General features: G+C 33.9%; 1 protein-coding gene across 1 annotated transcript; it reads right to left on the bottom strand.

Moving 5' to 3' along the window:
* Window positions 1-6,549: 6,549 nt before the first annotated feature.
* On the bottom strand, window positions 6,550-7,518 carry LOC134686494 (IgGFc-binding protein-like). Its single transcript, XM_063546161.1, has one exon. The coding sequence runs from the start codon at window positions 7,516-7,518 to the stop codon at window positions 6,550-6,552; it is 969 nt and encodes a 322-aa protein (XP_063402231.1).
* Window positions 7,519-13,658: the final 6,140 nt, after the last annotated feature.

Below are 13,658 nucleotides of genomic sequence, written 5' to 3'. Positions count from 1 at the left end.
AACTGTTGATGCATATCATTGAAATCGTGTGGATTTTAGGTCATATATTTCATTCTAAAGATATGAAAAACAAGTATGGCTCATTACAAAGTCGTTAAACGATAATACAATATAAAGTCCGCCAAAAATTAGGCATTTATTTTTATTGCATCGAGTTTTTTTTTAAATTTAAGAAATCAATTATTCTTCCAAAAAGAGAAAACACTCATGTAGCAATTTTGCTAGCATATACTATAAACAAACCACAAATTACATTTTGGTCACTTATGAAGGGTTTATGCATTTAAGTTTTACTTTCATAGAAATAGTGTAAATTACACATCAGAAACAGAATTTTAGATTCACTGTGATGTTATTGTTTATAACAACAATAAATCATCCAATATCATTGAAATTTTCTTTGAATAATCTTAAGTCAGGTTTGTATCTCCCTCATGCAAGGCTCTGATTCCTTTCACGACTTTTGCTATACTTTTTGGACATTTTGGATTATACATGTTATAGCTCTTAATCTTGCATATAAGCTTAGGATTTAAAATATTTTGGCCACGAGCATCTCTGAAGAGACATGTATTGTCGAAATGCGCATCTGGTGCAAGAAAGCTGGTACCGTTAATGTTATTAGTATTGTCTGAAAATTTAATGTCAATATTTGAGTCAATAGCACGTGTAACAACCTCTCTTTCGCTACCGTACAGAAACACTGCGTATCATACTCTGTACAAGCCTTGTGAACGTATGTTGAGGAAATCTTTTCCATTCATCAACAATTACCACTCTCATAAGACGTGTCACGGTACTTATATATCTCAAGTTCATGTATTTGGTTTTGATGTTAAATTTGTTATTTTCATCGGATTTTGTATAATGCTTAGTCCGTTTCTGTCTGTGTGTTACATTTTATTGTTGTGTCGTTGTTCTTCTCTTATATTTAATGCGTTTCCCTCAGTTTTAGTTTGTTACCCCGATTTTGGTTTTTGTCCATGCATTTACGAGTCACAACAGCGGTATACTTCTGTTGTTTTTATTAAAATCGCCAAGATTTTGTATAGGTGGATCTCTGCGATTGAGATTTCTGCCTATGTTATCCCAGACATGTTCGATACGGTTTATGTATGTAGAAATGGGAGGCTCAAAGATAGAACCAAAGGCTTCTTGCTATATTTGGATTCGGTTACAATCATTGTCCTGTGTGTTCTAGCGTTGCCGTTCATGTACAAGGGTCTTGACCATGTTGACGCAAGTTGGTGATTATTAAAATGAGGGGCTACAATGTTTCTTACTATAACATCCCTGTGTGTCTGTATGTACCCTGCAGAATATGCATACCAAGCTTACAACGGTATAAAAGCAATCCCATACTTGAACAACACCAGCACCAATGCAGTCGTTGGTTGGGCAAATGTTGTTTTGGTCAAAGTAAATTTTATATTCCCGCAAAATTCGTAATATGGTGTCCATTTTCGCAACATAAACCGACTCTCATCTGACAAATGATTGTTATGTCAGCTTGTTCGGGCATAGATAGTCATTATCCCATTGAAACCTGACTTTACAGTGCCTGGATGTAAGGACAGGTCTCTTGACAACACGACATGCTCTTCCGTGAAGTTGACGGACCAATGTTGGAACACTAAAACAACCACCTGGAGACCAGTATTATCTATGTTGCGGAGCAAGGGTAAATGGTTTGGATTTAGCATGAATAATACGCAGTCTGTCATCACGATGGGTACTTAAACGGGATCTTCTGGGCGTTTGTCTATTATTTACAGTTCCTGTGTCAACTTGTCGTTGTAAAAGCCTGAGAATGATAGTGTGATTAAAATTAAAACTGTTGCATATGGTCCTAGTTCTGCTACCAGCATTTAACATGCAAATTGCTTGCCAACGTACAGACACACCTAACTTACGGTATTCCAATGGGTACTAATTGTGCACTCCTACTGGTCGATTTTATTTTGTACTCGTATGAAGAAAATTCATTCAGAACTTTTGAAAAACAAAAAGAAAAATTCTGTTTTTTTACTTTAAGAGATATTGATGATGTCCTATCACTGAATAGCCCATATTTCAGCCAATACTTACATCTCATATATCCCAGTGAACTTGAAATTACGGATACTTCTGATACGAGAGGGACTGCTTCATACCTTGCTCTTTTGTCCCAATATTGTCATAGAACGACGACTTCACACTAAAATCTATGACAAACGAGACGATTTTAACTTCCCGATTATTGATTTCCAATTTATCAGCAGTAATATACCCTCTGCTCCTTCGTATAGTGTTTACATATCTCAGGGGTTATGTTATCATGTTCACACTATAACGACTTCATAGACAGGAGTGTGCTCATTACGCAGAAACTGTTTCAACAAAGTTATGAGGAGGAAGGATTACAAATGACGCTCCGTAAATTTTATGGACACCATCATGAATTGGTTGATCCATACGATGTATCTCTGTCTTAACTAACTAAGGACATTTTACCACATCTCAGACCACGTCTTAGATTGTTGTTTGTCATTTACGTCGTCAGTGTTGACTGGGCAGTGATTACAGTAGTAACTACTTAAACCACTCGGCAATCAATGGTCCCTATATATCCATTTTGTAATTTTTATTGAAAACTAAATGATTTAAATCACTAACTGAAGTGTGAAATTGTCCATTTTTAGTTTCATTTTCGGTTGTTATTACAAATATAATATTGTATCAATCCTAATTCTATCTTATTTTTGACAGATAGTTTTATTCATTTAAATGTGACGTAATTTTTTAATTTTGATGTTCTGTTTTACAAATTCAAATGCGACGTCATTTTTGTCACTAATTCGGATGTGTCTATTTTTTGTGCTGGATTTTGTCCGGTTATGTACTGTTTTCGGTTTTTCCTGTAATTAGTTAATACTTTAGTTTTATCATGTATATCTTTTATATAGTCATTTTATAAAATTTACTGTTTGCAAAAGAATAAATTATTCTAAATAACAGGGATGTTCTGGTACCTAACAGAAAACCCTTGCCGTTTTTGGCACAACTTTTTGAACTTTTGGTCCTCAATGCTGTTCAACTTTGTACTTGTTTCGGCTTTCAAACTTTTGTATCTGGGCGTCACCAGTATTCATTTGTTTCTTTGTCAATTGTGTTCTCCTGTTTATTTTTATTGTAGTCCTGTAATGTTGTGTTGTCATTTTAATTTTATATTTTACATGGCCATAAAAGAGGGAGGTTTGGCATGCCACAAAACCAGGTTCAATCCACCATTTTTTTTACTTTAAAAAATGTCCTGTGCCAAGTCAGGAATATGGTCATTGTTATATTATAGTTCATATCTGTGTGTGTTATATTTAAACGTTGTGTTTCTTTTGTGTCGTTTGTTTTCTCTTATATTTGAGTGTGAATTCACATTACTATAAGACGAGTCACGGGCACTTTTCTGTCCCAAATTTATGTATTTAATTTGGATGTTATATTTGTTATTCGCATCGGGTTTTTGTCTAAAGCTTATTTCGTTTCTGTGTATGTTACAGTTTCATGTTGTGTCGTCATTATACCCCCGCTTTAAAAAAGTATACTGTTTTACCTCTGTCTGTCCTTCCGTCAATCTGTCAGTCCGTCAGTCCGTCCGTCCCATGAATATTTTTCGTCGCATTGTACTCAGGAACTACAATACAAGGATTTCTGAAATTTGATTTCAGGGTTTATCTAAGTCAGCTATACCGTGTGATGCGTTTTGAGATTCATCACTTGACAACTTCCTGTTTACCGAACACTTGTATGATTTTACACATGATAGCCAAGTTGAATGTTTTCGTCACATTTTTCTCAGGAACTTCAATACAAGGATTTCTGAAATTTGTTTCAGGATTTATATAAGTCAACTATACCGTGTGATGCGTTTTCAGATTGATAACTCGACAACTTCCTGTTTACCGAACACTTGTATGATTTTACACATGATAGCCAAGTTGAAAATTTTCGTCACATTTTTTTCAGGAACTACAATACAAGGATTTCTGAAATTTGGTTTCAGGGTTTATCTAAGTCAGCTATAACGTGTGATGCGTTTTGAGATTCATCACTTGACAACTTCCTGTTTACCGAACACTTGTATGATTTTACACATGATAGCCAAGTTGAATGTTTTCGTCACATTTTTCTCAGGAACTACAATACAAGGATTTCTGAAATTTGGTTTCAGGGTTTATCTAAGTCAGCTATCCGTGTGATGCGTTTTTAGATTCATCACTCGACAACTTCCTGTTTACCGAACACTTGCATATTTTTACACTATTTATATTATCCACTTGCGGCGGGGGGATCATCAGTAAGCAGTAGCTCGCAGTTCACTTGTTTTCTTGTATTTAATGGGTTTCCCTCGGTTTTGGTTTATGACCCGGATTTGGTTTTTTTTCTATCGATTTATGAGTTTTGAACATCGGTATACTACTGTTGCCTTTATTCATGTATGATACTTTTTACCGAACCTATTTTTTCTGTGATGGTATTGTAGCACGCCTCCCGTTGCGTGAGTTTTTCGTTGCATTTAAGACCCGTTTGTGGCCTACCGCTGTTGTCTGTCTTAGGTTGGGATGTTGTCTCTTTAACATATTCCACAATTCCATTCTTAATTTTACATCATAAACATGATAAAGAATATGCAAACTATTTTGAGAGGAATACACTGGATTAATCACATAACATAAGTTATATCCCTCTGTATTACCTGAATAATTGGAGATGCCTGGAATATGTACTGATACAGCAATTCATCGACAGAATTAATTGAAATGACTCTAAACGACAAACTACTAGTCTTTACACCATCCGCTTCATTCAACCTACAAAGTGACATGTCGTCCCTTTACAATATGTCCATCTCCTAATCGTCTCATTGTTAGAGGATGGTTGCCTCAAATTGCTATCATCCACTGTTTTAAACCTTATGTGGATAGGTTACATCTCCTAATTTTGATATAAAGCACGTAACTTTGAAACAACCGCTGTACATTATTAGAACACAAAGTTAAACGGAAATACAGTCAAATTAAAAGGGAGGAGGTCTATTATTGGCTATCAATCGACAGAAGTTCAAAAACCTGATATACGAACTTACTTGAAACATGCATTCTCCGAAGACTGGATTGGTAAACCCTGGTTTTATAGCTAGCTTAACATTCCATTAGTATGACCGTCCTCTACAGTTCCGTTATATTGACAAATTGAGTAAACAACCCAACAGACAATAATTGTAGTTCATAACAATTTGCTCAAAGTACTTTTAAAATTTATTGGCTAACGGATGTCATTTTTTTAAGAAGTTTCTCTACATAAAAGTAAACCCATTTTTTACAAAGAATAATGAATAATTCTGTTTTAAGATTAACAATTCTTTTTTAATACCTCTTGAATATCCACAAATTAAACTACTTTGTATCTCTTATGCCATCATAACCATTGTCATGCAAAGTGTTATAATATAAGCCAAACGAAGAGCTATCTGAAATGATATTTCTAGAATCCATAACACGTATTATTGTATAACAATATAATATTTCCAACAGAGAGTAACCAAAAGTTAGCGTGCAATAAATTCTTATATTGCACTACTGCAATAAATCTTCAAAATTCATGACGTCACAAACGACTAAATCTTAGTTCAAACCCATGTTTTACTTTCAAATATTATATTGCTATACAATAAAAGGATTATTGCATGAATATTAGGGAATATTGTCCCTCGTAGAACATATTGCACTCGCAAGCTCGTGCAATATAAAATTCTACTCGGGACAATATTCCCTAATATTCATGCAATAACCCTATATTATCCCAAAGCAATAATTTCCTAGTATTTTGTCGACAAATATAGCTATATATATATATATATATATATATACATTGTTAACTTCCCTTCACCATTGTTCACTATAATGAAGTAAAAGTGCGAGGTAATCTTTAATTTCCATGTACTTTTATGTATAAAATGGTCTTCTGTAAAGATATTTGACACTAAAAAGTTTCAAAGAAATCTTTTAAAATTGAAGAAATGTATTTGACTTTTAGTTATGATTTTTTATATATAAAAACTGGGTTTTTTTTGCAAGATGTAACTATTAAAAATTATTTCGATATAAACACTGGCGTTTAAATGCATGGCATATTTAATGTACTATAGAAACAATGACTTTTATACATTTGGCTTTGATATTTTCACCAAGAAAAACATATTAAGAAGAAGACAAAATATATTTTGATCAAAAGAAAACAAATCATTTCCATATATTTGCAAGATTTGAAGTTTACTTCATTAAAACTTGTACACGTCATTCAAACTGGATGCCTGTATCAGTCAAAATATTCGACACTGTTAACCAATAATAAAATCGAATCGAACATGTTTCAATAGAGCAATATAATAAAAAATCAGCTGAGGTGCTCAAAAAAGACATTATAAATAAACTGAAATAGTTCAAATAATTCTAAATGCAAATTTATTTGAAAAAAAAAACCATGAAATATATGCCAAACATAAAGTTTTACTTAAATTAAATCTTTATATGCCAATCCAGCAGGGAACCCGTATACAGCAGAGTATCCATTACCGTAAACCCATAAACCGAATCTAATTTTTTGTCTATGTTCAATATGATGAAAACCGCTTGTTATTGGCATACTGAAAGTGCTGAAATTATATAAGCCTTCTGAAATACTGAAAACACTACTTCGACTATTTGAAGAATTACTATCAAGCAAAAACTCATTAATAGCATCGCTCTGTACCGATATGCTAATAAAGCTGTCAAATCTTGTTGGTACTACGAAATCATATTCATACAGGTATTGATTTATACCTGGAATCGTCATCATAAAAGGATCTCCTTTGCCCGAACTTAAACCGTGTGGATATGACATGACAAGTATGTCATCAGATGATGAAATAAAAGAGATCGTGTTGTAATAAAAATCGAAGAAATCTCTTGCGTTAATGGTTTTTGATATTGTCTTGTTACCAGTTTTAATGGTCAAATTCGTACTGTTTACCGCCTGTATACGTACAGTATTGTTCAAACGAGTCGATATATATGGAGTTATAAACATATTATCTAGTTGATCATTGGGTAATACTGATTCTGTAAATGGATTACAGCCACCTAAACTAATAACGGCTGGAACTGCAGTATTACAATCATTACCACTGACGACAATTACTGGTTTTGATGATGTTACCATGGTTCCTGATAAGTCAGATGTATGTGATAATTGTAACGTTCTGTATTTGTTTATTACAAGTTTAATTATGTCGTTGTTATTATATTTTTTGCTTCCATACGTTATAGCACCTCTTGTCAATTTCAAATGTATACTAACAGTAGTATTTTGATAAATTGGTGAAAGGGCCAGCACATTTTTACAGCCATATGCTATATAATGTGCTGGTAAGCTTGGTATAATGTAGTTTGTAGAGGCGAATTGCAAAGGTGTTGCCAAGAATCCTTCAGAAAGTCCCATCTCGTATACAAATCCGTAAAGATTTATTCTGACATCTGAGTGAACTTCTACTCCCGCTAAATGTATCCCGTCAGATGGTAAAACACTCTCACTTAGGTTATGTTATGTTCTGTTTTTTTTCTTTTGTCCATAGTGATAGTCTGATTCGCATTGTTGTTGAAATAACGTATTGAAAGTTTTGCCGTGTTTGCTGATGCTAACAAAATCATCGGCGAAGGAGAACCCCATCCTTCAAGAAAAACTACCAAGAAACTTGTTTCTTTTCCATCTGTAATACATATTTTAAATACATTTAAATATTTGACAATTATATATAAACCAATCAGTAAAACTATGGTCATATACGATTCATATTTGTATCTTAAAAGTGTCATTGACATTTACTTATTTTTTGTTAACATTGATATATGACTACATGTAGTTTTCTTGGCTAGAAACCAGTAATTTGGATAAAATTTGCTTTATTATGCCATGAATATCATTACAATTTAATTTCCTTTAAATTACTGGGGTTAACATTATGACCGAGCAAATCAAACACCCACAGAAACATAAACTTTGAAAACTTGTTTAAAATGTTGTAACAGTATTTGTCCATCTTATAATGTTTAACCATGTGGTTTAGCAATATACGATTTGCATGGTCATTTGTATGATTTTGAGATAGGTCTAAGATCGAATATTTTGTATAATTACATCAATGTAAGAATCCTGGATTTTGATTGGTTGCTAGCTAGTGTATTTTTCACCAATTTAAATCAAATGAATATCGTATATTTTTTAACGCCGCCGGGGTATTTGCCAAAAAGATATGCCTTTTTTACCCTCTCTGCCGTGGTATTTGCCAAAACATACTCTATCCGACTGGACGCTTGTAACGTCACGATCATCAATGCGTTTTTGATGATTTACATTCGGTGTAATTAAACAGATATAGCATATTCTTGAGGGGTATTTGCGAAAAATACCCCTCCTTAACATGATGTATCTGTTTAATATTTTTGAAGTTTTCATTCATCACAAACTTTTGAATTATCTAAAACTGATATTTTGCAGAGTCTTTTGGGGTAAAGGTAGTATATTGATCCACGTTTATTATTACTACAGAGATGGAGTATCTTTTTATGACATTTTCAATCTTTTAATCAATACGTCTTGCTATGACCAAATTATTAAATTACAACTATTCATCAGCGATGAAAAAACAATAAGAGTGTTAACTTAAATGCCACAAATTCCAAGTAAGTAACAGCTGTATGTCATCACGTTCGAGAAAAAATGAAACTTAACACTCGAAAATAATACAATTGTAGTATGAAAATGCTGGCTAGCATACGAGTGACTCTCAGTTTAGGATCAAAATGTTACTCATATTGACTATGTTGTTACCTTCAGCCATGGCGTTGTCAGTTTGTTTTATATTTATGAGTTTGACTGTCCCTTTGGTATCTTTCGTCCCTCTTTCAAAAACACGACAACATGATTTAAGGACAGGTTTGAGATATTGATTGTACCTGAACTGCACCGATACCAAATGTCAACATATCAATCACATCAATACTGTTTGCCTTAATCTTTAAAAACAACAAAAGGTGTCTGTTGAAACTCATGCAAAAATTACAATATATAAACGAGGATGTGGTATGATTGCCAATGAGACAACTATCCACAAAAGACCAAAACGACACAAACATTAACAACTATAGGTCACCGTACGGTCTTCAACAATGAGCAAAGCCCATACCGCATAGTCGGCTATAAAAGGCCCCGATAAGAATGTAAAACAATTCAAACGAGAAAACTAACGGCCTTATTTATGTAAAAAAAATAACGAAAAACAAATATCTAACACCTAAACAAACGACCACCACTGAATAACAGGCTTCTGACTTGGGACAGGCAAATACATAAATAATGTGGCGGGGTTAAACATGTTAGCGGGATCCCAACCCTCCCCCTAACCTGGGGCAGTATATCACAATAACATAAGAACGAACTATAAAAATCAGTTGAAAAAGGCTAAACTCATCAGATAGACAAAAACATGCAGATTTAAGAAGGTTCGCTATTCAGTTTCAAAATAACAATTTGTTCATAATACTAGTATGTATTGATAGGGGATTATTAGAGGAACCAAAAGAGCAAATATAAATAAAGGTCAATATGCTGGTTTTTGAGATATTAGCCATTGAAATTTTGGCTGGAAAATGTTCTCTCTTGATTTTTCATATCTTTATCATTGACAAGTTTAAGTGCACAAAAACTATTAAAAAATAACATGGATTATTTAAGGCTTTTGCAGATGGCTTATAATTATACATGAAAAAGATTTATAAAAAGAAAAATGGAGGTCAATGGGCATATGTTTTTAAACCAGAGGATTCCGAAAATCTGACAAATATTCCAAAACATGAAAAGCGAACATCCTGAAGATGAATTGCGAAAGTGATATAACACTGTCAAGATTTTACTACACTTAGTCGAATTTTAACCTACTGGCTCACATGAAACGTCCAAACGAAAGTTGTGTTACCTTAAATAGCCATATCAGCTAATCAGTCTTATTTTGTATCAAGTAATGTCGAGTGATTGACCAATCAAGGAACTACAAATGCTCGTTTTTATGTTGAAAGCCGGTCATAAACCATACCCACAACTTCCAGAGTTCAAGACAAACCCATCTACACGAGAATAATAAGAATAATAACATAGTAACTTTGCCCAACATTTTGACAAAACATTTTAATTAAACAACAAGTGTTTATGACATTTTAAAGATAACAGAATTAGATTCATAAACTATTTTCACTTTCTTGCGACTATTATGAACGACAGGAAAGAACTGGCTATGCAACCCGTGCCTAAAATTGTATGACGGCATTTTGAGCCTTTGCAGGGACAATAGAGGTTGACATCGACACAAGATTTTACGCGTAGCTCTCCTTCTACGCGCGTTTTTTAAATTCAAATTTGTACTCAGATTTTGAATTTATTTTGTATAATCTCAACGACTGATAAATCAAATTGTAAACCAACTACTATTTATGTGATAATTTTGCCATGTTTACAACATATATAAAGGACTCCCTGGATAATCAAATTATCTATTTTACAATGTTACAACTTATGCATTCATTATATGTCTTCAATATCGTGTTGCAACTAAACAAGCTGTTTGGAAAGCTAGCGAATTTCGCTCATACCTACGGTGTTCATATATTGGTTTGAACGTTCCTTATCCAGTACAATCAGTATACAAATGAGACGTCAATCCAGACTCGAGCTTCGGGCGCACCAATTCATTCTTATTTAATAAATTTTATATCTTACCTGAATATTCACATTGTTTACCGATGAATCCTGCTGTACAGACGCAAATGCTACTCTCATCATAATTCTGCCAGACTCCACCATTGTAACACATTAAATGCGTTCCCTCAGTTTTAGTTTGTTACCCCGATTTTGTTTTTTTCCGTGGATTTATGAGTTTTGAACAGCGGTATACTATTGTTGCCTTTATTTACGAAAATATTCTGTGTTGACCCATGAAACTGTTTCCATGTTTATATAAATACATATTTGAACGCATAATTGTTTCAATTCTTCAAACAGTATTCTGTAGCTCTTGTGTTCTTTATCGATCATATTCGTCTACCCATTTATAGCTGACTTGTCAAGTTTGTTTAACACTGTAACATGTCATGAGGAGGTTATGCTTTCTGCTAAATTATAACTCCGCCCTATGAATAATCGCATATTGTTCAGTTGTTGTCATTAATTACTTCAATTTGGTTTCAGCATGAAAAATTCTCTTGGCTTGTTTAAATTTTTGAGGTTTTTCTTGTTGTTGAAGGCCGAAAAAGACTGCATTGTTGATATTGACGTCGGATTTGTGTCAATAGACGGTCCAAGTTGTTTTCAAAATAGCTCATTAAATCGATCGTATACATCAACATCCATTGTCTGCAATATCGTCTACTTTGTGTCTCCGATAGACAGTCCGACACGTCTCTGCACTTGTATAAAAATTGAAAATGAAATACCGTATAGCGGGTTATTTTCGCGGGTGTAAAATTGGGTTACCAATGGGTCTTCGTGTAGCAATGAGTCTGTGTTAAAAACGGTTTGAAATTATAAAATTATGTACTTAGACCTGCCTTGATTTAGTTTCAAAGTGTTGAAGAGTATCAGTAAGGAGTAACTCATGGCAAGGTCCAGAATAAGCTCCAAATATTACAAAATGTATTGCTTTTACTTGTTTTTTGCATGCGCTCGAGTAAAGCCTTCCTATATCATTTTTAAGGATTAAGACTACCCGAATCTTTTTGATGATAACTCTAGAAAGACATTTTCAACTTGTAAGTATTTAAAAGGTATAAATCTTATTTGAACGCTATCTACTGGACTAGCAAACTATGAAGGGATGGATATAGATATGAGTATCTTTTGTTAAAATCAAATGGAGTGGTGACAAAATCCCGTTAAAAGAAAGTAAGAACAATTGTTAAACATGGAAAAATAGAGATTGGCAGTTACTGATAAAAAGTTTATTTAGTTTACAAGGAAGAAAATTCAGTCCTGAAACAAATGTTTATTTGTATCAAGTTTACTTAGAACAATTGAAATAAACTTACTTTACTAAGAATAAACGATGATGTGGAGTATGTATATATATAGACGAGTTGTGTATACATTATGTACACAGCCATGTATCACCCTCATTGATGGCGATCCGATGGATACATCTGTTGTAGGGTTGTCACTGACTCAGACGTACTTATGAATATAATTATTTTCTGTGACTGTATCTTACATTAATTTGTAGGATCCTTTACTATAGATAATTTAGCTGATCTGTAACAATAACATCTTCATGCCTTATATATCATGTACTGTAGTACGCCGCTAGATTAAAACTGACGTAGAAAGGTAACATATGGCCACCGAAAGCTCTTTTTTTGAGAGCCCAGGTGGTCGTGTGGTCTAGCGGGACGGCTGCAGTGCAGGCGATTTGGTGTCACGATATCACAGAAGCATGGGTTCGAATCCCGGCGAGGGAAGAACCAAAAATTTGCGAAAGCAAATTTACAGATCTAACATTGTTGGGTTGATGTTTAGATGAGTTGTATATACATTATGTACACAGCCATGTATCACCCTCATTGATGGCGATCCGATGGATACATCTGTTGTAGGGTTGGCACTGACTCAGACGTACTTATGAATATAATTATTTTCTGTGACTGTATCTTACATTAATTTGTAGGATCCTTTACTATAGATAATTTAGCTGATCTGTAACAATATCATCTTCATGCCTTATATATCATGTACTGTAGTACGCCGCTAGATTAAAACTGACGTAGAAAGGTAACATATGGCCACCGAAAGCTCTTTTTTTGAGAGCCCAGGTGGTCGTGTGGTCTAGCGGGACGGCTGCAGTGCAGGCGATTTGGTGTCACGATATCACAGAAGCATGGGTTCGAATCCCGGCGAGGGAAGAACCAAAAATTTGCGAAAGCAAATTTACAGATCTAACATTGTTGGGTTGATGTTTAGACGAGTTGTATATATATATATATATAACAGTTTTCTGTATTGGTGAATCATAAAGTCATCGTATTTTGTACGTTAATTGGCCTGTAATTGGCAATCATACCACTGTCTCAGGTTTGGGAAGGGTTGGAATCCCCGCTTGCATAGTTACCCTTGCCCATTTCTGTATGTACTTTCCTATTTAAAGATACAAGTCTGTAATTCAGTGGTCGTTGTTTGTTGCTGTATATCATATTTGTTTTTCGTTATTTCGGTGCTTTTTATATAGCTGACTAGGTGGTATGGGCTTGATGCATTGTTGAAGGCTGTACCGCGACCTATAACTTTTAATTATGTGTCATTTGGTCTCTAATGAAGAGTTGTATCATTGGTATTTATACCACATCGTCTTTTTTTATATACACACATCTTCTTTTATATATATATATGTATATATAAGGACGACATCCTTTTCGGATTAGGCATTTTGATGTTGAGCAATATACGAGAAGTTAGAACTATTTCAAAAGAGTTGTATATTATATTAGCAAAAGCAGTCACACATATGATAAGTTTAAGAAGTCAAGTCATTTTTATAAGCAAGG

The sequence above is a fragment of the Mytilus trossulus genome, chromosome 10 (assembly GCF_036588685.1).
Source record: "Mytilus trossulus isolate FHL-02 chromosome 10, PNRI_Mtr1.1.1.hap1, whole genome shotgun sequence".
NCBI lineage: Eukaryota > Metazoa > Mollusca > Bivalvia > Mytilida > Mytilidae > Mytilus > Mytilus trossulus.
This window is presented reverse-complemented; position numbering and strand designations above follow the sequence as displayed.

Excerpts from the sequence above, each read along its gene's own strand:
- LOC134686494 (XM_063546161.1), bottom strand. The coding sequence starts at position 7,518 with ATGGGACTTTCTGAAGGATTCTTGGCAACACCTTTGCAATTCGCCTCT.